This window comes from Corticium candelabrum, chromosome 2 (genome assembly GCF_963422355.1).
Source record: "Corticium candelabrum chromosome 2, ooCorCand1.1, whole genome shotgun sequence".
Classification (NCBI taxonomy): Eukaryota; Metazoa; Porifera; class Homoscleromorpha; order Homosclerophorida; family Plakinidae; genus Corticium; species Corticium candelabrum.
The window spans coordinates 10,441,111-10,468,173 of NC_085086.1; the positions used below are offsets into that span (position 1 = coordinate 10,441,111).

The 27,063-nt window shown below is 40.5% G+C and overlaps 2 protein-coding genes across 2 annotated transcripts; both read left to right on the forward strand.

The window, feature by feature from the left end:
* On the forward strand, positions 1–787 carry LOC134176103 (uncharacterized). Its single transcript, XM_062642779.1, has one exon. The coding sequence runs from the start codon at positions 119–121 to the stop codon at positions 701–703; it is 585 nt and encodes a 194-aa protein (XP_062498763.1). The 5' UTR covers positions 1–118; the 3' UTR covers positions 704–787.
* Positions 788–6,475: 5,688 nt separating this feature from the next.
* Positions 6,476–14,533, forward strand: LOC134176112 (thioester-containing protein 1 allele R1-like). The gene is made up of 21 exons (XM_062642788.1): positions 6,476–6,922; positions 6,990–7,205; positions 8,536–8,587; positions 8,650–8,685; positions 8,737–8,901; positions 8,973–9,092; positions 9,590–9,775; positions 9,833–10,047; positions 11,067–11,150; positions 11,202–11,403; positions 11,460–11,644; positions 11,714–11,866; positions 11,926–11,985; positions 12,057–12,184; positions 12,246–12,363; positions 12,424–12,504; positions 13,046–13,151; positions 13,222–13,323; positions 13,379–13,444; positions 13,779–13,849; positions 13,945–14,533. The coding sequence occupies exons 1-20, from the start codon at positions 6,764–6,766 to the stop codon at positions 13,790–13,792; spliced, it is 2,448 nt and encodes an 815-aa protein (XP_062498772.1). The 5' UTR covers positions 6,476–6,763; the 3' UTR covers positions 13,793–13,849; positions 13,945–14,533.
* Positions 14,534–27,063: the final 12,530 nt, after the last annotated feature.

Sequence of the window (27,063 nt, forward strand, 5' to 3'; positions counted from 1 at the left end):
TGACAACTTTGTCAACGCTGTTTGTCTGCGACTCGGTAAAGCCATCCCGTGCTTGCATTCTTTGGACCAGTGTGTTGCTCAGTGTGGTCAGCCCATAGACATTGAAGGATACCATGCCATGACCTGTAAGTGGGGTGGAGGCCCAATCAAACGACATGACAGTGTACTCGACTGCTTTTACGACATGTCCAAATCTCTTGGATTCCATTGTCGCAAAGAGTTGACAGCGCAATTCGAGAATAAGCAACGTCCTGACATCGCCATATACAATTATAAAGATGGAAAAAAGCTTCTCTTAGATGTAACCATCACCCATCCCTTGGCGAAGCGGTCAATCAGTGCCAGTTGTAGCAAACCTGGTTTTGCAGCAGCTGAGAAGGAGAGAGAGAAAGATAGCAAGTACCTTGTCAAGTCAACAAATCTTGGGTACTTGTTTCGTCCCATTGCCCTAGAGGTATACGGCCGTTGGGGAAACACAGCGGAGACGACACTAGAAGAACTATCAAAGAAGTCCCCTCAATCTACAGGCTTAAATCCCAGCGAATTCAAGCTACATTGGAGAAGGAGAATAGCGATCAATCTTCAAAGGGCCAACTCATCAATCATCCAAAACAAGGTGTCTGCCATCGTTGGAAAGTGTATCGGAAATCCTGATGCTGCTTTTACGATGTCAGCAAGATACTTTGGTGGTGACTTTACGTAGTTAGCTGTGAGTTTGTGTAGGTGTGTTGTAGTGTTTAGTTTGTATTAGTGATAGTGATGCACAAGTTTTCTTGCGAGTGACTGTCAGATAAAGTGTGTTTACCAGTGAAATTGAATAAAGTGAGTGAGTGAGTGAGTGAGTGCCATAGAAGCTTATAGTATATGGCAGATGGGGAAAATGAGGAGGACACCTTGAGAGAAGCTTCGGCACTGGCACCAGCTGTCCTGAACATGCCATCTACTCAATTCTACTCTCAATGGGCTATTCAACAGTCTACTTGCCTTCAAAGGGGAAAGCAGCCGTTATCAAGGACAAACTACTTAGCATAGTAAATAAATGGAGGGATAAATACAGTATGATTTCTTTTCCCTCGATCAAGTTCTTGACATATAGACCTTAGTAATAGCTGGGCTTATTGCGCTGATAGCTATTTTTCACAAATTTAGACGTGTGTTGAGCCATGTATAAATAAAGTGTGTGTTCGTGCGTGCGTGCGTGTGTGCGTGCGTGCTTGCGTGTGTGTGTGTGTGTGTGTGTGTGTGTGTGTGTGTGTGTGTGTGTGTGCGCGCGAGTGTGTGTGTGTGTGTGTGTGTGTGTGTGTGTGTGTGTGTGTGTGTGTGTGTGTGTGTGTGTGTACTGCAAAATATTTCGATCTCCTGCAAAAGGTCGAGATTGGAGAAGAAATTTATGCAGATGATTAGCTGTTAGATCTCCTGGATGTCTACAACAATTTCTAGATGCATGCTTGCATATTTTGATAGTTTGTGTCCAGTGAGGTATGAGTATTTGAAGTTAAAGTACACAACTAAAGTTCTTGGTGTGGGCAACAAAACAAGCTCGCATTCCCATTGATGGTCATGCATCACGTTACAAAATGTTGATGAGTTAGACCACTGAAAATCAAGATTCGTTAAGTTAGATAGACATGTCACTATTATGAGAATCGAAATGCCAGTTTCAGCAGCGTCAGCTTTTTCTTCGTCATCATTGTTGGCCAGGTGTCATTGAACGCTACAGGCACACGCCGACATTTGCGCACGTGCACGTGACTGAACGTGTGTGTACGCGCGTGCCGAGCGTCTTGAACAAAAGCTCGACTTCTACACGCGACCGGCTTGTACACAGTACGAGGTCTTCGGTTTGAGGGAGTTTGGTCTTAAATATAGTACGGTAGCACAAGACAATTATCGTAGGCCACACCACTAAGCTCGTAACAAACGTCACATTCCGAGCACTGCAAAGTCGACATTTTGTGATGGAAGCGAGCCAAATTAATTTGCTTTTGCCACAATTCAAATGCTTGAAAGCGTTGGTATTCCAAGTACGTATATACGGCAAGAAGAGGTATATCGCGTCTGCGATTGCGATGACGTTGAACGTCACTTCTAATTAATTAATTACACGCACTCTGCGTTTGCTCGTGCGATTCAAGACCGTGATTCTTTGCCTAACTGTAGGATTTTAGAGTTTTTCAACCACGAAACGTGTCAAAAATTCTTGTCGCCTTGTTCGTACACGTGCACCCAAGACTGCTTCTTGTAGCGTAGTAAGAGCTTGTGATTGGCTGAGTGGTTATTGTTTGTTAACAATTGCTTAAAACAATTGCAGTTGAAAGTAAGTAGGGTAGTAAGTTCAAATCCTTTTTAAAAATGGTTTTTCTTATATGTTTCCATTTTCTATCATCAAAAGAATACAGGTCGGCTTATTCTACGTCGTTTCCCAAAGTTTTAGCTTTAGATATGCCGTAGTCAAAGAGTTATGCGTGACGAAGGAGAGGAAGAAGAAGAAGAAGAAGAAGAAGAAGAAGAAGAGGAAGAAGAAGAAGAAGAAGAAGAAGAAGAAGAAGAAGAAGACGAAGAAGAAGAAAGAAGATAAAATCCAGCGAAAGCTCCTAAATTGACGAGCGTTTTTCTCTTTCTGAAGACAAGCTGAGATCAAGTCAGAAGTATTGATGCTTAGTTGAGCTTGTAAGGTTTTCTATCTGTCGTTTTCAAGATATTTAGCCGCGTTTTAAGGTGATTTCTGGAGGTCTTAAATATGACCACGCCCATGCTACCGTACCCTGTTTCATAAGTGTGCTAGTTTTCTGTAATGTTAGCTTTCAATTAACATTAGTCTAGTTGTATATTACTGTAGTTCTTTGCACAATTGTATCATATTTTGATGTAAGAAATAGCAGACAGACAGACAGACAGACACACAGACAGACAGACACCCCGGATATTGATGGTGGCGGCTGAACTTTCCTGACTGTCAGCCCAACGCTTTCCCTCTTTCTATCTTTTGATATGTCTCAGCTAGAGAGCTGTCCCTATGAGTCTTGTCATGTTTCTGGCACTCTTCAGAGAGTTCTCGGTCATACTCGTCACGCTCATGACCCAAATCTTCTACCAGGCGACTTCATCTCTCGTCATAGCTTACAGCGTTGCCCCCACTGCTCCAAATGGTTTCTAAAGCTTGGGCAACACATGTCTCAATGTAGGAAGCGGCAGAGTTTTCCCGTAAGTGGCCAACGGTCATCCGCACCAGCAGACACAAGTGCGCCATCACCACCGTCACCTTCGTTGAGGAATGCATCCTCCACAGTCGTGCCAACTATGGTATCTGAGCCTCAAGATCTTTCTCAACCTACGAGTAGTGTCAGTGCACTCAACCCGGAATCTACCGCTTGGCGTTTCATTCGGGACCTCCCAGTGCAGTCAATCTTAGAAGCCACGCCCCCTCGCGTTGTCCAAACGATCAATTCCTCCGTCAAGGCTCGTTTCCAGGACTGTTGTGCTATTGCCCTAAAGAAAATCCAAGATAACCCAGATGACGTTTCGGCATGGAAGCTTCTCTTTCTCATCCCTCGCATGCTTCTCCGACCTATGGTGAGAGGTGGCAAGAACGGCCTTCGAGATGTAAAGTTAGCGTATGAGAAATTTTTGAGCTGGCAATGGGAGGACCTTGTCAAACTGCAAGGCTTGCCGACCAAACGAGCTTCGTATGGAAGTGAGGAAGCCAGGATAGCAGCGGCACTAAGATTAGTGAGATGTGGTGAGTTGTCACGTGCGTCTAAGGTCCTCACTAGCACCGGATTGGCTGAATCGTCAGCGGAGACAACCGCAAAATTGGCACTAAAACATCCAAGGAGGTCAACAACAATAATAAGGGAGGCTACACCTCACCACGAGTCCATCAATTTATCTAGATCTATTCTCTTTGATGTTATCAGACGATCACCGCGTGGATCTGGAACAGGCCCGTCAGGTTGGCGCTTTGAGCATTTGAAAGTGCTAATTGAAAATGATTTCACTGCTAATTGCCTCTTCTCTGCCTGCACTGCCATCGCTCATGGGATACTTCCTGAAATAGCTACCAAGCTGTTGTCTTCTTCCCGGTTAATTGCTATCCCTAAGCCAAATGGCGATGTGAGACCCATTGCTATCGGAGAATGCATTCGCCGAGTAACCTCGAGAGCCATCTGTGTGCAAATGAAAAACAGTTTTGCCAGCTTCTTCTGCCCTATCCAGCATGGAGTTTCCACAGAGAATGGTTCAGAGTTAATTATTCACCATATTGAGCTGATGCTGGAACACAACCCTGATTGGATTGTACTGAAGTCCGATGTAAAGAATGCATTCAACTCTATCAATAGACATCACCTGCTCAACGAGCTACGCCAGTCCTTCCCTGAGCTATACAATTACGCATCACAGATGTATGGTGGATTCAACTCACTAGTCTTCATGGAGGGTGGTACAGCAGTCACTATTTCATCGGAAGAAGGCATCCACCAAGGCGACCCTCTTGGTCCAGCCTTGTTTGCCACAGCAATTCATCCAATTCTGAGGGATCTCCAGGAAAGATTTCAAGAAATTCATGTCCTAGCTTACCTTGACGACGTGTTTCTATTGGGTCATCCGGACAAAACCTTGGAAGCTTTCCAGAATCTAAAGGATATGTTCCTTTCTGGCAGTTTATCCGTCTCAGACTCCAAATGCGAGATCTTCAGTCCTTCAGGTACCATCAATACCCCTAATACTTACGTTCAAGTAACATCTGAGGGCTCAATGTTCCTCGGAACTCCCATCGGTTCTACTGCTTTTGTTGAGTCTTCTTGCTCTCAGATCGCTCAGTCAGGGTCTTCTTTGTGTGACTATCTTCCAAAATTAAATGACCCTCAAAGTGCTCTCCTGCTTCTTCGTCATTGTCACGTGCCGAAGCTAGACCATCTGGCCCGGACTGTACATCCGAATAATATTAGGAAAGCTGCTTCTATCCACGACTCTATGACGCGCGCAACATTTTCACAAGTATTAGGCTTCCCCGAGTTGGTTCTTCCATGGGAGCAAATATCACTGCCAGTACGTCTGGGTGGATTTGGTATGTCATCCCTGTCGTCCACCTTGAATTCAAACTCGGTTATGTGGCTTCATGGATACACTCACTTGCTGAGCTCCCACTTCGTTTTCCTGCTGTAATACCCATGGTTGACAACGTGGTTGACCATCAATTTGGTTCAGTTGGTGATGCTCTTGCCAAGTCCATACCTCCTGACAAGCTTCTGTCTGACTATCTGGCAAATCCTAAGAAACTTCAAAGCAGACTTTCAAATCAGTTCTTTGCAGACCAACTACAACTTTCATTAAATAACTTTGCTACGGCTAGAGATGCCTCTAGGTTATATTCCCTACAGGGAAAAGGAGCTGGAGCATGGCTAAATGCAATCCCTGCATCACAAGGTTTCGCATTCAAACCCTGCGATTTTCGCTTGGCGTCGCTTGTGAGGCTTGGATTGCCCATCTCTCTGTCACATTGGTCAGAGGCATGCAACTGCAGTGCACCACTGGATGACAGCGGATACCACCTACTCACATGCAAGACCGGTGGAGGCCCTATTTGGTCTCACGAATCAATTGCTGGGGTGTGGTCTGAGTGCCTTAGGAGCCTCCAAATCCACCATCGACGGGAGCCAAGGAACAGATATGTCACTTCAGATTGCAGGCCTGACATTGTCATGTTCGATTCTGAATCAGCTTCCAACCTCGACCTGGACATCTCTCTAGCCCACCCTTGGAGTGCGGATGCATTTCCAAGCTCTGCTGATAGAACAGGCGTCGCTGCTAAACAACGTGAGAATAGGAAGGCGGCAAAATACAGCCAACAAAAGCTCCCTGGGACTTCAGTTCTCAAAGCCATCCCCTTGGTATTCGAACATTTCGGTGCATGGGGAGAAGAGGCCAGGAACTTCTTGCGAAAGCTAGCAGCTTTCTCATCAGACGAAGTTGGTCAGCCAAACGCACCGGAATTTGTGGACTTCTGGCGTAAACGCTTTTCAGTGCAGCTGCAAAAGTGCAACGCACGGGTCATTCAGAAGAAATTGAATGTGTTGTGTGGTGGGTGTCAGATTCCCGAGTCACTCAGCACTCAATTCTTTTATCATTAGTGTACTTTTAGTTGTCTCTTTTGCCTCAGAAAATATGTATACACTTACCTATGAACACTATAAAGCATTTAGCTTTAGTCGAGTAGTTTCTGCTGTGATGTATGATAGTGTGATTGTAAGAAATAAATGATTCTTGACAGACAGACAGACAGACAGACAGACTGATTGTTATTGTGTAGCTGCATGCTTGTAGTATATAGCTTATTCTTAGTAAAGTGTATAGTGTGTAGATTATATGGACAAGGTACATTTGAACTCAAGTGCTTACTATTGTGCTGAAATGTAGTATAGTCTTGTGTTCGAAAATACATGATGACAGACAGACAGACAGACAGGCAGACAGACAGACAGACAGACAGACAGACAGATAAACAGACATATGAATTGTGCAACTCGACCATGCGTCGAGAACTGCCAATTTTAGCTATGGTGCCTTTTACTGATATTCACTGTATGGTAGTATAAATATTGATGTCGAAAATAAAAGACAGGCAGACAGACAGACAGACAGACAGACAGACAGGCAGTCGTCCATTTCGTTCTATTCACTATTTCATCTCTTCAGCCAAAATGGCATTTTGAGAACGACCGTTAACGTTCCCGACTCCATTACGGACTGGATATTGCAAGGAATGAGTCTATCAAGCAGCGGATTTGGAGTGGCAAAACCCAAAACACTTCGAGCATACAAATCATTCTTCATTGAGTGTCGAATGCCATTTTCCGCTCGGCGTCTCGAACAAATATCAATTGTTTGTCTTGCGTACAACTTTAATGGAAATGAGTTATGTGTGAGATACGTACTCCTATGCCAGAAAAGTATAATATAACAGTAACTTGTTGAATTTTTTGACGAAGGCTCTAGTGCAGCTGTTGAACACACCGGAAAGCATTTGTACGAGTGCAGGAGTGGGAGATAAACAAGTCATCACGAGAAATTTCATTCTAAAGGGAACGTCCTCCTATCCCATTGTCATCCATGTTGTGCCGTTGGACTTGGGATCTCATCGCTTGACTGTACAACTGCTTACCAATATGGGGACAGATGAAGTTGTTTACCATCTTAAAGTTGAAGTAAGGTTGCTAAGTTTGATTGTCTCTCGTCTCCGTTTGTTCAGTTGAAGCTGAGGGGCTGTGGGGCTAAAGGGGATCGTCCACCCCAAAATTGGAGGGACTGGCAGCTTGACAATATTTGAAATTGTCACATTATTTAGTTATAGTTAACGGATTGTAACGCAGACTTTGTACTTTCATGTTCAGACCCCTCCCAACTGAAATACTGTACAGAACGGCCTATTGTAACCGGACAGATTGTTAATTAATCCGAATATCACAATATTACCTTCAATATATATACTATTTGTTAATATTAAAAGTCAGTTAGAAGTCAGGCTGTCTTCCTGATTGCAAAATGTACAGCGGCCGGTTAGCCGTACAAACAGTTTAACTGGTTAGAAATCGGAATGTCGCGTTTGTAATCTGTATGTCTATAAATTAACCGGTCTGATTATCAATCCGAATTTACTCCTTGCCTTTCCTGTTGATTGTCCAACAGTTTCCTAATAAAAAATATAAAATAAATTAACATACAATTTCAATATTTAATATTAAATATATAATTAAAGTATAAAAATAAAAACTATAAAAATAAATACAATTTAAGTTTGTTATATTTCAATATAAAAATCACAATAAAAATAAACCTTAAAAAAATTTCAATTTCTAACATTTTAATAAAATGAATATTAACTTACAATCTAATTATTAGTACATTAATATACAGATCACAGCAGAAATAAAAAATTACCATACAATTTAATTTTCAATAAATTTTAATAAGATTAAAGTTTCAAAATAAGAAATTAAAAGGAAATAAGTATACAATTTGAATTATTAATATTTTAATATAAAATCAAAGTATAAAATAGAAAATAAAAAAATTAAATACAATTGAAATTTTAACTATTTTAATATACAAATCAAAGCCAAAAATACAAAATTAATATTAACATACAATTTTAATTTCTAAATGGCTGCGGTGGTTTCCAACGGACCTGCCATTGGGAAAATTAAGGTCTGCCAAATTGCAAATGTCATAAACCGAGTTTGCGCATGCGTCAAAGCTCGAACTACTCGCTATAGCATGACTACATGGTATTATTAGCCCACCTGTACGTGCGTGCGGTGTAGACTGCAGGGTGGAACCTATTCAGATTAACTCCATTAAATTAAACATTAACAATTCAATAAATTCTCTTTGTTTCAGTTTCTAACATTTTATTGTATTGGTTTCATTTCGATTATTAATTTTTAACATTATACGCAAGTTCGAGTCGCAGACTGAGTTTGACTAGCCAAATATACTGACAAGTTTCTTTGTTTGTTCTTTCTTTTCCTACACAAGCCGGAAGGAATCAGGATCGACCAGCTATTCACGATTGAGTTAGACCCACAAGGTCACAATGTAACAGCAAAGTAGCAATATTCTCTAATTAATCAAATTGTCACTCATGCGCAGATCTAAACTTTCCAAGAAGACAGCGCTGTCGCTCAGGTTGCAAAAATAATGACATTTTGAAACGTTTATTGACCGTCTCGTTTCTAGCTCCTGATCAAGAGCTTGAACAAACCTGTTTTGACAGTCGAAGTTGCTCCGCTCGAACACACAACGCTGCAAGAATGACCAAAGATCAATGCTGTGACGTCAGAAATTTTTATTGGACTCCACACGGATGGGGAGACAACTGTGAGACATGCCCTCTTACTGGAAGTAAGAACTATGCATAGATACATTGTCATGCACCGCTCAATTACAGAAGTCTCGCTGCCTTATTCGTCTAGTTTATCGTAGAACTAACGTAAGCAAAGTCGAAAATGGCAAAGCACAAGACAACTATTTCCGTCTTGTTTTACCAGAAGATGTCGTCCCGGAGTCCGACCAAGCATTTGTCACTATTACAGGTTTTGCATTGATTTAATTTATTTAATTTCGTAAATTAATAAATTTTGTCTAAATATTTAAGAAAAATAGCGAACTTTTACTTACCTCACATATTAGAGATATCAACTTGTTGCGTAGTAATTTTTTGCTTACTAATGACCAAAATTTTGGTTTTAAGTGGTAAGTGTGCTGGATGTAAATGGCACGAAATTTGCAAAGATTAAGACAGAAAATACTATCAACTAAACTCTAACTAAACAAACAAGTATACCGAAACAGTACCTTGCAAGTATACGTAAACAGTAATCCTAGGATAACAATTATAATATCAATGGACGTTTACCAGATGCAGTTGTATTAGAAGTCGCCTACTATAATCGTTCTCGCCTTGGCCCGACCGGTCCGACTAGGTCCTACAGCCTCGAAGTACATTAATTAATCAATGATTTTGTATTAGCAAAATACACTTTATTTTGAAATGACGTAAACAGGTTATATCAAACACATTTGCATGCAGGCAGTTACCTGCAGAACGCAAAGATCAGATCACCCCGCGCAAAGCAGCTTCAGGGTCTTCCAAGCGACACCAACGAGCAAGCAGTGTTCGCTCTCGGAATCAGCGTCGCAAACCTCCGATACATGAAATTTACGGGTCAAGACGGATCGTCACAGTATAGAGATCTACTCTCAGCTACTAAACAAAGTAAGTGAAGAAACTTGCAGCAACTAACATGCCAAAATAACGTACCAATATGCCTAGCCTTTCAAAATGTTATCGATCAGCAGGACAAGAATGGAAGTTATCGAGCGTACTGGTCTCAATCTTCAACCTACTTTATGGCTACAACGTTGACAATACTGACGTCTGCTTCCGAGTTTGTATTTATCGACAAGAAAATTTTGAAGGACGCCAAAGATGTCGTGGCCGGTCGAATGAAAGATAGCTGCATATTAGAAGACCAGGAAGCAGACACGGTAAGGCATAAAATCTGTTGTTACAGATACGTAAAACTTTCTAGTCATTGCTCGTAATAAGGTCACCTCCATAGACAAAATCAGTGGCAATTTAATTACAACGTTTATAGCTTTTTTGTTCGTTTAATTAATAAGAAAGCCAATGAGCAATTTCTTTGCTTCAATCTTCAAACAGTAGGATCTATATCGACGTCAAATAACAGCTGGTCAATTGCTTTATCTTTAATATTCGAGTTAGGGATACGTATATTCTGGGACTTTCCAACTGTAGATGGTGATATATCTTTATATCTCTATATCTGTAAAAGTCTGATCGGTCTGTCTGTCTGTCTGTCTGTAACATCAATCACGCCAAAACTGACGGCCCGATCGCCACCAAACCGTGCATGAAGACTACGTTCCAAATCACAATGCAAACGGCCGTTTCGATAATTTGACGGTCTTCTTTCGAGGAGTCGTCCCTAAGTGAAATCTAATTATAAAAATATTTATTAATTACTTTTCGTAATGTTGCATCTATTAGCAACATCAACGAAAATCTAATTAATAAATTAAAATTATTCTTTCATTATTGTTTTGTAATGAAAAGCCAATAAGCATTCTGATTGCTGTAGCCTTAAGAGTGTGAGACATAATCAACGCCAAATGACAACTAGCAATTTGATTTAGCTTAGTTGCTAGAAAGGCAAAAGATTTACTACATCATCGGACTACCCGTATGTTGAGTAAACTAAATCTCAAGAATTACAGACAAGGATAGCATTATGTCGCAGTTTGCAAAGGTCATACTCAATGCTTAGAGACACTCTGCATGCATGTTTCCACAAATATCGCGATTCGTTAAGAATTAATTATTAAACCGGCAATACCAGTAATTAAACCAAGTTTTATTCTAGAAACACTACGTTTTGTAGTACTGTTAAAGCAGAAGTAAAACCCTTAGTCATCTCTCGTGCACTTCTAGTAGTATGGTGTTCACTATTGTACGGTATACCCAAAGCTAAAACGTCTATTTGCAGAATTTCAACATAGTCTCATTAGCTGCTCATGCCATCGCCTCATTTTCCGGGAAAATAAGTCGCAAAGTCTTCTGTCCTAAATCGGTATGTCTCTCCATTCCTACACAACCCGAGAGTGATAGCAATGCGTTTCAGGGCTCTGACAACTGTATCTGCTGCTCTAATCATCGGATCATCAACAGCTTTAGACGCTGGAGAAGAGATGCCGACGATTACACGCGCTCTTGGGCGTTTTACGCCATGACGCTCGCCTGTCTACCACAAAATGGCGACAACTGTTGTAACGAAACCTTTCGGGAAATTCTCCGCGTTGACATGTACAAGGCAGCCCAAACACGTTGAGTTCACCATTTCACTAAACTCTTACTTACTACCTCCGTGTTTTTTTACTAGGAAAAGGCAGGAGATTTTGGTCAGACGAACCCGATGCTGATGATGTTGCTACCTCTAGATCGATCATGACGACAGCCATCATGTTGTGCGCATACGTAGCAAAGGGAGATATTGAAGAAGCTAGGCCAGTCGCCCGTTGGTTGAGCAGTGTTCGCAACACGAACCTGGAGCTTCCATCAACGGAAGTAAAAAACACAATTGATATTAACTATCTGACAAATTATTGTCTGGTGTTTGTCATTTGATATTTCTAGAGTACTTACTGGACGCAGGAATGCTTGACTGCCTTTTCAAGAGTGTTACAGCAACAGCGAAATCTCAACGTGAAATCGTGTTTTGTCAACGACTCGTTTGCAAACACTGTGAACGTGGATGACAGCAACAGAGACGTGGAACAATCGTTTAAAGTGACCAATCGTGAATAAACGTAGACGACTACTCTACTCATACATGATCGTTTGTAAAGATTCCATCAGAAGGTTTGCTGAAAGTCACAACGACAGGAAATGGAGTGGGATTCATGCAGGTCACACCCTTTCCGAAATTTTATGTCATTAACTACATTAAGTGCCTTCACTCTTTCTACTAACTTTGTAGGTCAAGCTGAGCTACAACACGATCAAATACGATAACGAGAAGTGCCACTTTACCTTTACAGTAAACACCAGCAACCTTAATAATTCAATAGAAAACGAAAAACAAGTTCTAGTTTCACTATGCATAAGGTATTCATGCACGTACTAAAAATCTACTAATTAAGCATTTATCAATTTTAAATGTAATTAGGCACCAGTTAACTGTCTCTGCCAATTCTGTGACCGTCGAAGTTAAGATCCCTACAGGATACTCTCCTTGTGATGAAGCAACTATGGGGAATACGAAGGACAAACATTGTCTTGATGAAGTAAGTCTTAATCAGTTCAACACCATTTTGGAATGACTTAGTATTGTGAGACTCTTTAAGATCTTACTCAAAATGGGAGATCAACTTGGTTTGGAAAGCTATGAAAATTATGATTCTACTGTGTTCTTCCATCTCAAACAGGTAACAAAACTTGATTTATACACGTTGGTGTTAATGTTTTTCTCTAATTTTGTGTCTATTGTACTGCTTTGCAGAATTTTTTCAGTACAAATTTATGATGCTCTATAATTTTTTTGAATGCGTGCATTATCAGTCTTCTTTCTGATCCAGTTGTAACGTACCTCTTCTAAAGAGCCTCTGATAGTGACTTGTATTGTGTAATAAATTCTTCCAACTTAACTGACACAATCACACACACACACACACACACACACACACACACACACACACACACACACACACACACACACACACACACACACACACACACACACACACACACACACACACACACACACTCACACCACAAAATTTTCATGCCAGTTAAACAGTAACTCAAGATACCAGTCTCCATCTTTAATCGATTTCCATACTGTATCCTGCTTACCTACCTGGTTCTTCCAGTGATCTATACAACTGGTCGCATAGCTGACTACACTGCTTGTATTAGAAAAACTCTATCAGTATGTCATTGTCTGTATACACTATTGACATGTTGCAGGTGCCTTCAAAGACAGATTTGTGCATCAATTTCAAACTACTTGAAAAGTTGTCCGTTCAGTCTCGCACCCCAGTCTTTGCTAAAGTCTATAAAGAAGAAGAGCGAGGTAACGTAAATGTTCAAACCCATCAGTGTCCATCGCGCAAAGCCGTCTCTATCTATTTACATGTATCCAGGTGCGTACTGTGCTGTGCCGTACTCAGTCGACAACAAGGACGAGACGCTGACGTTGCTCGGCTGCTCCAAAAACTCAGGAACGTTGTGCGTATGTGCAGCAGGTAATGGCACTACCTATTTCATTTCAGTGATGACTGAAGTAACGCGTGATTCCAGGTCGTTGCCCGAAACTGGGACCAATCAAGAACAGAATATGCCAGGCCTGCAACCATCATCACTACGGTAGAGAACAAAATCTACACATTGTGTCTGTATTGTATTTTTAAATATTTAATGTAATTTATGGTCAACTTAATATGCATACACTAAAACTTAATTTACTTTAATTAACGTTTTACCCAATGTCTATATATATTATCTTTTTATATTGTCTACCTTTATTATTTGTACTTCCAACAGATAGCTTCCTAGATTAAACTTTCTCATTTAGTTGAGATTATTAATATAAAAATATAATAAATAATTTATATATAATTTTTAGGTCACCTGAATAACTAACAAAGACTGTTTCAACTCGTCACGTGACAACTAACAAATATTTTCAACTTTTGTTTAGCATTCAAAGTTTGATTGACTAAGATAGTCCAGAAAGACGCATGGTATCGAATAAGATGTGACCTTGAACAGGTATGCATAGACAGCTCGTACATTGTGTATGTATACAGCGTACACGCGTATTGCGCGTGACATGAAATGTCAACTAAAACGCGTTCCTCCTCCAGGTCATCAAACCCGGAATGCACCCTACAAGCAATCGCATTCTATTCTGGATGCGAGACGTCTGCTATAGTAAAGTCAATCTCAAAGTTGAAGAGACATATCACGTCATGGGACTGGAGAGCTCAAAGTTCGTTTTAGATCACAACTCGCTGATCGAAGAGTGGCCCAAGTATACTGAGCGAGCCGACCCCAATTGCATAAAAAAGAAGACCGACGCTTGCATTCGCAAAAAGTGCAAAAGCAAGGGCAGGAGAGGAGGGAGAAGACACAACGATTGCGTAAAAAGCAAGAAGACAATTTGCAAACGGCAGGCGAAAGGCAACTGCTTGACCGGTTTTACTCGGTACCTCGAGGACATACGCATTGGGCATGTGTGCGAGAGAAGCGACCTTTGCAAATAAACGCGGTCTCGGAGAAGACATGCACTGAAACGTTTGTGAGTACCGGTATACCTGGTCTTGCCGTTTGTAAGATAGATAGATGATCGTTGAGTTAAATCGAGCTGTCTCGGCTTGCGCTTCTAGTTTAAGACAATTTCAAGTGTGTTTCTCACAGTCTGAAATATGTGACAGGATCTCGTTCAATCCATAAGTGCGCAAATGGTGTACACTATCCCTTTGCATGTATGTTGAAGCACCCAGGCGAGATTTGCAGCTCCATGAAAAGCGCCAAGCCAGCGTGGCTAGTCTAGATCTAGCACATGCATAGATGCGTGCACAATATTGAGAAATCCAAAGTTTTATTTTAAAAAATTTGAATGCGTGCATGGCATTTCATGGGTTTATGACCAAGCAGATGTATGCACTGTACATGGCTTTCCCATTCTTCGAATCGTTACGAGTATTGTGAAGTAATGAGTATTTTAAGTACTCTAACTGTGTACATATTTAGGCACATTGTGTGTGTGGGGGTGCATGTGCGCGCGTGTGTGTGTGTATCTGTCTGTCTGTCTGTATATATGTCTGTCTGTCTGTCTGTCTGTCTGTCTGTCTGTCTGTCTGTCTGTCTGTCTGTCTGTCTGTCTGTCTGTCCGTCTGTCTGTCTGTCTGTCCGTCTGTCTGTCTGCCTTTGTGTCTGTCTGTTTGTCTCTCTCTCTGTCTGTCTAAGAATTTGATAAATATTGTGTTAAAAAGTAGAACAAGTCATAACGTGCCAATTTAAGCGAAACAGACCATTTACAAAATTTCCAAAAATTTGTTTTTTATTGCATTGAACTCTGAATGTAAATAAATTTCTATCGATTTTTGCGTCTATCTATTTCGCTCTGCCTAGTCTCTTTTTAAATTAGTTAACTTAAAATCATTTGCAAATGCCACTACAAGGAGTTATGACAGCCCTCTGTTACAACGCACCTCTATACATGCGTGTTAGGGTCAAGACCATGGACTAGTTGACTGAACTTGCCAAGTTGACTGCACGTGTTGCTATTACCGTCTTTTGCATTCGCACTGTGTATACACCACCAAGGCTTGCTTGCCATTGCCAGCTTTGTTTTGAGCAATTACGATGACAATCGCATCTCGTAGTTGTAAGAACACCTTCGTAATACCAAGTAATAGTCAGTTAGTAAAAGATCATGATGGATATATATAGACAGTAGGCTTTAGTGCAATAACTGCATGCACTAGCTCTCATCTCTAGATAGCTATGGCGCAATGGCTGCATGCATCTGCTGGCGTAAATTTTCAATTGGGATGATTTGAATCAAATGACTGAAGTATTATGCATGCACTATACTTTCGCTTAGCTTACGCAAGTTTGCAGACAGACGCGTGACATGCAAATGCGACTTGAGCAAACAAATCGACAACCGCACGTTCTAAGAATCAAAGCAAACGGACATTCGTACAGACATAGGGAAAGATAGAGGAAAGGTAGAGCATGAATGCTGAGCATTCGAGTGCAGCAATCGACTGAGCCAGAAGGGAGATCTCCCTACTGGTCAGGTGCGTGGGGTTGGCCACTTTTTTGGTAAAACTGGTTGCTGGATCACCAAATGCAAGTTGTCACTGTCAACGATGCTCACTAGTCCTAGGTTTTGGCTGGACTGTGTAATGGTGTAGCTGAACCCGGTTTAACAAGTAGACGTACCTTGTAGGTTTGACCATTGCCTTACAAAACTACCGTTTTTCTGCAAGCTTCACTGCCTTCTTGTCTCCTGTCACTATAATGTAGTGTTGACATGATAGGACGTTGCAAGAAGCTCCAGTATCTATTTGAAATATGATTTTATTGACGTGTCTTGGACTTCAAACGTGGCATTGGCATTAGTCGTACTTGATGTGGTGATGTGATTGAGTACAACATACTCTACCTCATTCTGTTAATCTACATTCGGTTTCTGTGTGTACTTGTCCGATGAATTTGACCGACAGACTCTAGCATTCTTCATTGATGGTCGAATGCCATTTTCCGCTCGGCGTCTCGAACAAATATCAATTGTTTGTCTTGCGTACAACTTTAATGTAAATGAATTATATGTGAGATGCGTACTCATATGCCACAGAAGTATAATCTAACAGTAACTTGTTGAATTTTTTGACGAAGGCTCGAGTTCAGCTGTTGAACACACCGGAAAGCATTTGTACGAGAGCAGGAGTGGGAGGTACACAAGACATCATGGGAAATTTCATTCTAAAGGGAACGTCCTCCTATCCCATTGTCATCCATGTTGTGCCGTTGGATTTGGGAAATCATCGCTTGACTGTACGACTGTTTACCAATATGGGGACAGATGAAGTTGTTTACCATCTTAAAGTTGAGGTAAGGTTGATAAGTTTGATTGCCTCTCGTCTACGTTTGTTCAGTTGAGGCTGAGGGACTGTGGGGCTAAAGGGACTCGTGCACCCCAAACTTGGAGGGATTGGCAGCTACACAATATTTGAAATTGTCACATTATTTAGTTATAGTTAACGGATTTTAATGCTGACTTTGTACTTTCATGTTCAGACCCTCCCAACTGAAAATACTGTACAGAACGGTTTATTGTAAACGGACAGGTTGTTAATTAATCCGAATATAACAATATTACGTTCAATATTTATGCTATTTGTTGATATTGAAAGTCAGTTAGAAGTCAGGCTTTCTTCCAGATTGCAAAATGTACAGCGGCCGATTGGCCGTACGAAGAGTTTAACTGGTTAGAAATCGGGATGTCGCGTTTACAATCTATGTCTATAATTAACTGGTCTGGTTATCAACCCGGATTTACTCCTTGCCTTTCCTGTTGATTGTACAACAGTTTCCTAATAACAAATAAAAAATGAAATTGACATACAATTTCAATTTGTAATATTTAATATAAAATTAAAGTATAGAAATGAAACATATCAAACTACATACAATTAAAAATTTTTCCATTTTAATATAAAAATCACAGCAAAAAATAAAAAATAAATAAAATTTCAATTGTAATATTTTAATAAAAATAGAAATTAACATACTATATAGTTATTAATATTTTAATTTAAAGATTAGAGTAGAAATAAAAAATTAGCATACTATTTCAATTTTAATAAAATTCTAATGTAAAATTAAAGTTTCAAAATGAAAAATTAAAATTTAAAGTAAACATACAATTTCAATTATTAATAATTTAATATAAAATTAAGTATGAAATAGAAAATAGAATCTTAAATACAATTGAAATTGTTACTATTATAATATATAAATAACAGTCAAAAATAGAAGATTAATATACAATTTAATGGTTGCAGTGGTTTCATACGGACCTGCCATTGGGAAAATTAAGGTCTGCCAAAGCGCGAAGGTCAGAACCCTAGTTTTCGCATGCGCTTAAAGCTCCAACTACTCGCGATCGCCTGATTACGTGGCATTAGTATGCCACCGGTACGCGCGTCCGCTGTTGACTGTGGAGTGGAGTCAAATCGGTTTACCTTCATTAAATTTAAACATAAACAAATAAATAAATTCTCTTTGTCTTAGTTTTTAACATTTTAATGTATTTGTTTCATTTCTATTATTAATCTTTTTAAATATACGCCAACTCGAGGTGTAGAATGAGTTTGACTAGTCAAACGTACTAACAAGTTTCTTTGTTTGCTCTTTCTTTCCCTACACAGCCGGAAGGAATCAGGATCGACAAGTTATTTACGGTTGAGTTAGACCCACAAGGTCACAATTTAACAGCAAAATAGCAATATCCTCTAATTAATTAAATAGTTACTCATGCGCAGATCTAAATTTTCCAAGAAGACAGCGCTGTCGATCAGGTTGCAAAAATAATGACATTTTGAAACGTTTATTGACCGTCTCGTGTCTAGCTCCTGATCAAGAGCTGAAACAAACTTGTTTTGACAGTCGAAGATGCTCCACTCCAACACCCAACCGTGCAAGAATGACCAAAGATCAATGCTGTGACGTCAGAAATTTCTTTTCGACTCAACGCGGATGGGGAGACAACTGTGGGACATGACCTCTTACTGAAAGTAAGAACAATGCATACATACATTGTCACGCACTGCTTAATTAAAGAAGTCTCGCTATCTTATTCGTCTAGTTTATCGCAGAACTAATGTAAGAAGAGTCGAAAATGGCAAAGCGCAAGACAACTATTTCCGTCTTGTTTTACCGGAAGATGTCGTCCCGGAGTCCGACCAAGCATTTGTCACTATTACAGGTTTTGCATTAATTACTTTAAGTAATTTCATAAATTAAGAAATTTTGTCTAAATATTTAATAACAATATAGATGTCTTACTTACCTCACATATTAGAGATATCAACTTGTTGTGTATTAATATTTTGCTCTTCTTACTAAGGACCAGAAGTTTAGTTTTAAGTAGTAAGAATCTTGAGTTAATGGCACGAAATTTGCAAGGATTTAGACAAAAGATGCTAGCGACTCAACTGTAACTAAACAAACAAGTATACCCAAAGAGTACCTTGCAAGTATACGTATACAATAACCCTAGAATATAAATTATAATGTCAATGGACGTTTAGCAGTTGTAGTTGTATTTGAAGTAGCCTAATAAAATCGTTCTCGCCTTGGCCCGACCGGTCCGACTAGGTATAACAGCCTCTAAAGAGAGTAATTAATTAATGATTTTGTATTAACAAAATACACCTTATTTTACAGTGATGTAAACAGATTATATCAAACACATGTGCATGCAGGCAGTTACCTGCAGAACGCAAAGATCAGATCACCCCGCGCAAAGCAGCTTCAGAGTCTTCCAAGCGACATTAACGAGCAAACTGTGTTCGCTCTCGGAATCAGCGTGGCAAACCTCCGACACATGAAATTTATGGGTCAAAACGGATCGTCACAGTACAGAGATCTACTCTCAGCTACTAAACAAAGTAAGGGAAAAAAGCAGCAGCAACTAACATGCCAACATAACGTACTAATATGCCTAGCCTTTCAAAATGTTATCGGTCAGCAGGACAAGAATGGAAGTTATCGAGCGTACTGGTCTCAATCTTCAACCTACTCTATGGCTACAACGTTGAGAATACTGACGTCTGCTTCAGAGTTTGTATTTGTCGACAAGAAAATTTTGAAGGACGCCAAAGATGTCGTAGCCGGTCGAATGAAAGATAGCTGCATATTAGAAGACCAGGAAGCAGACACGGTAAGGCATAAAGTTGTTACAGATAAGTAAAACTTTCTAGTCATTGCTTGTAATAAGGTCACCTCCATTGACAAAATCAGCGGCAATTTAATTACAAAGTTTATAGTTTTATTGTTTGTTTAATTAATGAGAAAGCCAATGAGCAACTTCTTTGCTTCAATCTTCAAACAGTAGGATCTATATCGACGTCAACTAACAGCTCGTCAAATGCTTTATCTTTAATATTCGAGTTAAGGATACGTATATTCTGGGACTTACCAACTATAGATGGTGATATATCTCTATATCTCTATATCTGTAAAAGTCTGATCTGTCTGTCTGTCTGTAACATCAATCACGTCAAAACTGCCGGGCCGATCGCCACGAAACCGTGCATGAAGACTACGTTCCAAATCACAATGTAAAAGGCAGTTTGGGTAATTCGACGGTCCCCTTTCGAGGAGTCGTCCCTAAGTGAAATCTAATTATAAAAAATATTTATTAATTAATTTTTTAATGTTGCATCTATTAGCAAGATCAACGAAAATCTAATTAATAAATTAAAATTATTCTTTCATTATTGTTTTTGTATTGAAAAGCCAATAAGCATTCTGATTGCTGTAGCCTTCAGAGAGTGAGACATAATCAACGCCAAATGACACTAGCAATTTGCTATAGCTTAGTTGCTCGAAAGGCAAAACTTTTGCTACGCCATCGAACTACCTGTATGTTGAGTAAACTAAATCTCAAGAATTACAGACAAGGATAGCATTTTGTCGCAGTTTGCAAAGGTCATACTCAATGCTTAGAGACACTCTGCATACACGTTTCCACAAATATCGTGATTCGTTAAGACTTAATTATTAAACCTGCAATACCAGTAATTAAACCAAGTTTTAGTTTAGAAACAGTACGTTTTGTAGCACTGTTCATGCAGAAGTAAAACCCTTAGTCGTCTCTCGTGCAATTCTAGTAGTATGGTGTTCACTATTGTACGGTATACCCAAAGCTAATACGTCTATTTGCAGAATTTCAACATAGTTTCATTAGCTGCTCATGCCATCGCGTCATTTTCCGGGAAAATAAGTCGCAAAGTCTTCTGTCCTAAATCGGTATGTCTCTCCATTCCTACACAACCCGAGAGTGATAGCAATGCGTTTCAGGGTTCTGACAACTGTATCTGCTGCTCTAATCATCGGATCATCAACAGCTTCAGACGCTGGAGAAGAGATGCAGACGATTACACGCGCTCTTGGGTGTTTTACGCCATGACGCTCGCATGTCTCCCACAAAATGGCGACAACTGTTGTAACGAAACTTTCTGGGAAACTCTCCGCGTTGACATGTGCAAGGCAGCCCAAACAAGTTGAGTTCGCTATTTTGCTAAACTCTTATACGTACTATCTCCGTGTTTATCTATTAGGAAAAGGCAAGAGATTTTGGCCAGACGAATCCGATGCTGATGATGTTGCTACCTCTAGAGCGATCACGACGACAGCCATCATGTTGTGTGCATACGTAGCAAAACCAGATATCGAAGAAGCTAGGCCACTCGCCCGTTGGTTGAGCAATGTTCGCAACACAAACCTGGAGCTTCCATCAGCGGAAGTAAAAAACACAATTGATATTAATTATATAACAAAGTATTGTTTGGTGTTTTTCATTTGATATTTCTAGAGTACTTAATGAAAGCAGGAATGCTTGACTGCCTTTTCAAGAGTTTTACAGCAGCAGCGAAATCTCAACGTGAAATCGTCTGTTGTCAACGACTCGTTTGCAAACACTGTGAATGTGGATGACAGCAACAGAGACGAGGAACAATCGTTTAAAGTAACCAATCGTGAATAAACGTAGACGACTACTCTACTCATACATGATCGTTTGTAAAGATTCCATCAGAAGGTTTGCTGAATATCACAACGACAGGAAATGGAGTGGGATTCATGCAGGTCACACGCTTTCCGAAATTTCATGTCATTAACTACATTAAGTGCCTTCACTCTTTTTACTAACTTTGTAGGTCAAGCTGAGCTACAACACGATCAAATACGATAACGAGAAGTGCCACTTTACCTTTACAGTAAGCACCAGCAACCTTAATAATTCAAAAGAAAACGAAAAACAAGTTCTAGTTTTATTATGCATAAGGTATACATGCACGTACTAAAAATCTACTAATTAAGCATTTATCAATTTTATATGTAATTAGACACCAGTTAACTGTCTCTGCCAATTCTGTGACTGTCGAGGCTAAGATCCCTACAGGATACTCTCCTTGTGATGAAGCGACTATTGGGAATACGAAGGACAAACATTGTCTTGATGAAGTAAGCCTTAACTAGTTCAACACCATTTTGGAATTACTTAGTATGGTGAGACTCTGCAAGATCTTACTCAAAATGGGAGATCAACTTGGTTTGAAAAGATATGCAAATTATGATTCTACTGTGTTCTTCCATCTCAAACAGGTAACAAAACTTGATTTATACACGTTGCTGTTAATGGTTTTCTCTAATTTCGTGTCTGTATTATCCACCAAATTTTTCTGTAGAAATTTATGATGTTCTATAATATTTTTTAAATGAAAGCATCATCAGCCGTCTTTCTGATTAGTTGTAACGTAACTCTTCTAAAGAGCCACTGTTAGTGACTTGTATTGTGTATAAAATTTCTTCGCACTTAACTAAAAGCACAGTTCTCTCGGTGGCGGGCATAGTAGACGGTGTAACACAGTTAGAGTGCTGAAAGCGCCTGCGCTCGCACACACAACACACAACACGCACACACACACACACACACACACACACACACACACACACTCTCTCTCTCTCTCTCTCTCACACACACACACACACACACACACACACACACACACACACACACACACACACACACACACACACACACACACACACACACACACACACACATACACACACACAAGATTTTCATACCAGGTAAACAGGAAATCAAGATAACAGTTTCCATCTTATCGCTATAAAACTGCAGGCATTGCCTTCTGAACTGCTGTATTATATGACATCTATCAGTATTTCATTGTCTGTAAAAACTATTGACATGTTGCAGGTGCCTTCAACGACCGACTTGTGTATCAATTTCAAACTACTTGAAAAGTGGTCCGTTCAGTCTCGCACCCCAGTCTTTGCTAAAGTCTATAAAGACGAAGAGCGAGGTAACGTAAATGGTCAAACCCATCAATGTCCATTGCGCCAAGCTGTATAAATCCATTTATATATATATCCAGATGCGTACTGTGCCGTGCCGTACTCAGTCGACAACAAGGACGAGACGTTGACGTTGCTCGGCTGCTCCAAAAACTCGGAAACGTTGTGCGCATGTGCAGCAGGTAATCGCACTACCTATTTCATGTCTGTGATGAGAAAAGTGACGCGTGATTCCAGGTCGTTCCCCGAAACTTGGACCAATCAACAGCAGAGTATGCCAGGCCTGCAACCATCGTCACTATGGTTGAGAAATACATCTATATATTGTGCCTTTATTGTATTTTTAATTATTTTAATTTTTGGCTAATTTAACATGCATGCACTAAAACTTTAAGTTACTCTAACGTTTTACTTAATTTATATGTATTTATATATTATTTATTTATATTATCTATATTTAGTAATTATTTGTACTTCTAACAGATAGCTTCCTAGATTAGACTTCCCTATTTAGTTGACAATTTTAATATAAAATGTAATAAATAATTTATGTATAATTTTTAGTCACCTGACTAACTAACAAAAACCCGTTTCAACTCTTCACGTGACCAACTAACACAAACTTGTTTCAACTTTTGTTTAGCATTCAAAGTTCAAGTGACTAAGATAGTCCAGAAAGACGCCTTGTATCGAATAAGATGTGACCTTCAACAGGTTTGACTAGACAGCTCGTACATTGTGTATGTATACAGTATACACGCGTATTGCGCGTGTCTTAAAATGTCAACTAAAACGCGTTCTTTTCTAGGTCATTAAACCCAGAATGCACCCTATCAGCAATCGCATTCTATTCTGAATGCGAGACGTCTGCTATAGTAAAGTCAATCTCAAAGTTGAAGAGACATATCACGTCATGGGACTGGAGAGCTCAGAGTTCGTTTTAGATCACAACTCGCTGATCGAGGAGTGGCCCAGTTATACTGAGCGAGCCGACCCCAATTGCATAAAAAGAAAAACCGACGCTTGCACTCACAAAAAGTGCAAAAGCAAGGGCAGGAGAGGAGGGAGAAGATACATCGATTGCGTAAACAGCAAGAAGACAATTTGCAAACGGCAGGCGATAGGCAACTGCATGACTGGTTTTACTCTTTACCTAGAGGACATGGGCATTGGGCATGTGTGCGAGAGAAGCGACCTTTGCAAATGAACGCGGTCTCGGAAAAGACATGCACTGAAACGTTTGTGAGTACCGGTATACCTGGTCTTGCCGTTTGTAAGATAGATAGATGATCGTTGAGGTAAATCGAGCTGTCTCGGCATGCGCTTCTAGTTTAAGACAATTTCAAGTGTGTTTCTCACAGTCTGAAATATGTGACAGCATCTCGTTTAATCTATAAGTGCACAAATGGTGTACACTATCGCTCTCCAGGTATGTTGAAGCAACAAGGCGAGATTTGTAGCACCATGAAAAGCGCAAAGCCCGTGTGGCTAGTCTAGATCTAGCACATGCATGGATGCGCGCACAATATTGAGAAATCAGAAGTTTTTATCCTAAAAAATTTGAATGTGTGCATGCCACTTTATATTGCACAACAGCCGTAAGGAACGGATAATTGAACACCTGAATCGGATAATTTAACGCCCAATTCGGATAATTGAACGCCAACTACTATAGAAGAGCAACTGAAACACGGTTTCCTTAGTTCCCGCGTTTGTTTGACAGAAACTATTGCTACGTAACGCAACCATTGTTACACGAATTATCACTCAATAGGTAAAGACAGAACACCATCGCTCGCCAAACACAATGCCACCCGAGCATTTACTAGTCTAACTGTGTACGTATCTAGGCACATTGTGTGTGTGTGTGTGTGTGTGTGTGTGTGTGTGTGTGTGCGTGTGTGTGTGTGTGTGTGTGTGTGTGTGTGTGTGTGTGTGTGTGCGTGTGTGTGTGTGTGTGTGTGTGTGTGTGTGTGTGTATGTGCGTGTGCGTGCGTGCGTGTGTGTGTGAGTGTGTGTGTGTGTTTGTGTGTGTGTGTGTGTGTGTGTGTGTGTGCATGTGTGTGTGTGTGCGTGTGTGTGTGTGTGTGTGCGTGTGCGTGCGTGCGTGTGTGTGTGTGTGTGTGTGTGTTTGTGTGTGTGTGTGTGTGTGTGTGTGTGTGTGTGTGTGTGTGTGTGTGTCTGCGCGCGCGCGCGTGTGGTGCTGTAGCTCGATTGGTTAGAGAGTGCATAAGGAGAATGAAAACATCCCGGACCTTGCAGGATTGCAGATTCAAACCACAGTGATGACGAGATATGGCATAATTTCCTTAAGCAAAAAACTTAAACGCAATTACTTCATTTGACTCAGGAGTATAAATGAGTACCTGGTCATTGACTGGGGCGTACATGACCGCTGGCTTGGCCCTAACATCATGCAGCAGACGGGTACGTGTGGGCCTTGCTGTCCAGTCCCAAAGCTGTGCTATAGTCAGTGCTTCTGGATGACTCTGGCCAAGCTCCAGATGGATTGTAGCGCTGGCCCTAAGCCTCCATGTAGCGCATGGAGGCCCTGTCTCTAGAGGTAGGGAGAGCTAACTCCGCAACTAAAGTAAGGTTGACGTCATTCATGAATGACGTGGAGGGCTTGACATTTGTCCATTGTCCAATTGTGCGAGTGTGTGTCTGTGTGTGTGGGGGGGGATGCGAGGATGTCTTTTTGTCTGTAAGTATGTATGTAGGTTTGTCTGTCTGTATGTTTGTTTGTCTGTCTGTCTGTCTGTTTGTCTCTCTATCTGTCTGTCTGTCTGTCTGTCTCATTCTGTGTCTTGCCTCCGTCCCTGTCTCTGTCTCTGTCTCTGTCTCTGTCTCTGTCTCTGTCTCCGTGTCCTTGTGTGTCCGGTCACACAATATCTATTAGGCTCCAATAAGATTTTGGTGCCATATTTTAGCGCCATTGATTTTTTAGTTACCTCTGACAACCTCTCTCTTGAAGTAGCCCAAAATATAAATTTTCTGCAAGAAAACAGGCGAACCAATAAGACGCAAGAGACTGAAAATAATTCCAACTTTTTTGTACGGAGCAAAAATGTCACAACCGTTTGCCTTGATCCTAGAAGCCAATTGATTTGACGGAGCAGCAATCCGGTGTCTGGTGATAAGGCAGCCTCTCCTCTGCATTCATCGCAACTGCATGGCTTGTTGCTATCGTTCTAAGACGGTTCCGCACGTTGCAGCCACGTGCACAAGCGTATGAGACAACCCTTCCAATGCTCTCCCACTTCGAGCTCCGACTAGACAGTAGGAAGAGTAACCATCTAAGAATTTGATAAATATTACTAGTTCTACGATATCCGTAGGCGCCTCGCGTTGGTCCAACGGAGTTTTCAGAGCGTCTACTGAAACGCCGAGTCCTAGCCAGACAATACGTATTTGTTGAAACCCTAGCTGTCATGGAAGTAAACATGCAAACTTTCTAGTAGTCTAGATTACGTATATAGGCCTGGTAGAGGTAGTCGTCATTTTGCGGTCGTGATCAAGACAATTGAAATGTACAGTCTAGGTATGCACTCAGTTCCGTTGTAACGACAGTGGTATGGTATTTACTGACAAAGAATCTGATATCAGCAAACATTATCTATCAACAGTGTTAGATGCAGCACAGTGTAGTAAAGGATTGATTGTAGTATGAGACGTCTCGACGAAACTTCATGAAGCATTTTCTTCTTGTTTTGGTCACTTGCACGAATCGTTCTTAGAGTCATCTGTAGTCGGACACGGAAACGATTATTTAAGGTAAGTCCTATTATGAAACGTGGTCATTGGGGGAGAGATTTGAGATTTGTGTACACACACACACACACACACACACACACACACACACACACACACACACACACACACACACACACACACACTCACACACACACACACGCATACACACACACACACACACACACACACACACACACACACACACACACACACACACACACACACACACACACACACACACACACACACACAACACACACACACACACACACACACACACACACACACACACACACACACACCAAAAGCTTGATGGAGAGCCAATAGGACCACACCCATTTCTGTTGTGCGACCCGGATTAGAAGACTCGCTACGCTCGGCAATGATAAAGAAGAACAATTCATAACACGTCAATATAAGCAAAAGCTAGCCCTTTAAAAATTTTGCAAAATCTTGTTTTTATTTTATTGAACTCTGAAAGCAAAAATATTTCTATCAATTTTTCTTGTCTATCTGTCGTTTCAATTTGCCTCTTTTTAATTAGTTAACTTAATGTAAATTTCTTGCTTAGAACCAGACAGAGCGGCCATATTTGAAAATTGAAGAAC

Excerpts from the sequence above, each read along its gene's own strand:
- LOC134176103 (XM_062642779.1), top strand. The coding sequence starts at position 119 with ATGACCTGTAAGTGGGGTGGAGGCCCAATCAAACGACATGACAGTGTA.
- LOC134176112 (XM_062642788.1), top strand. The coding sequence starts at position 6,764 with ATGAGTCTATCAAGCAGCGGATTTGGAGTGGCAAAACCCAAAACACTT. Across the intron at positions 11,151-11,201 it reads AAGTCTTCTGTCCTAAATCG|GGCTCTGACAACTGTATCTG; the intron begins GTATGTCTCTCC and ends AATGCGTTTCAG. Across the intron at positions 12,505-13,045 it reads TGTTCTTCCATCTCAAACAG|GTGCCTTCAAAGACAGATTT; the intron begins GTAACAAAACTT and ends GACATGTTGCAG.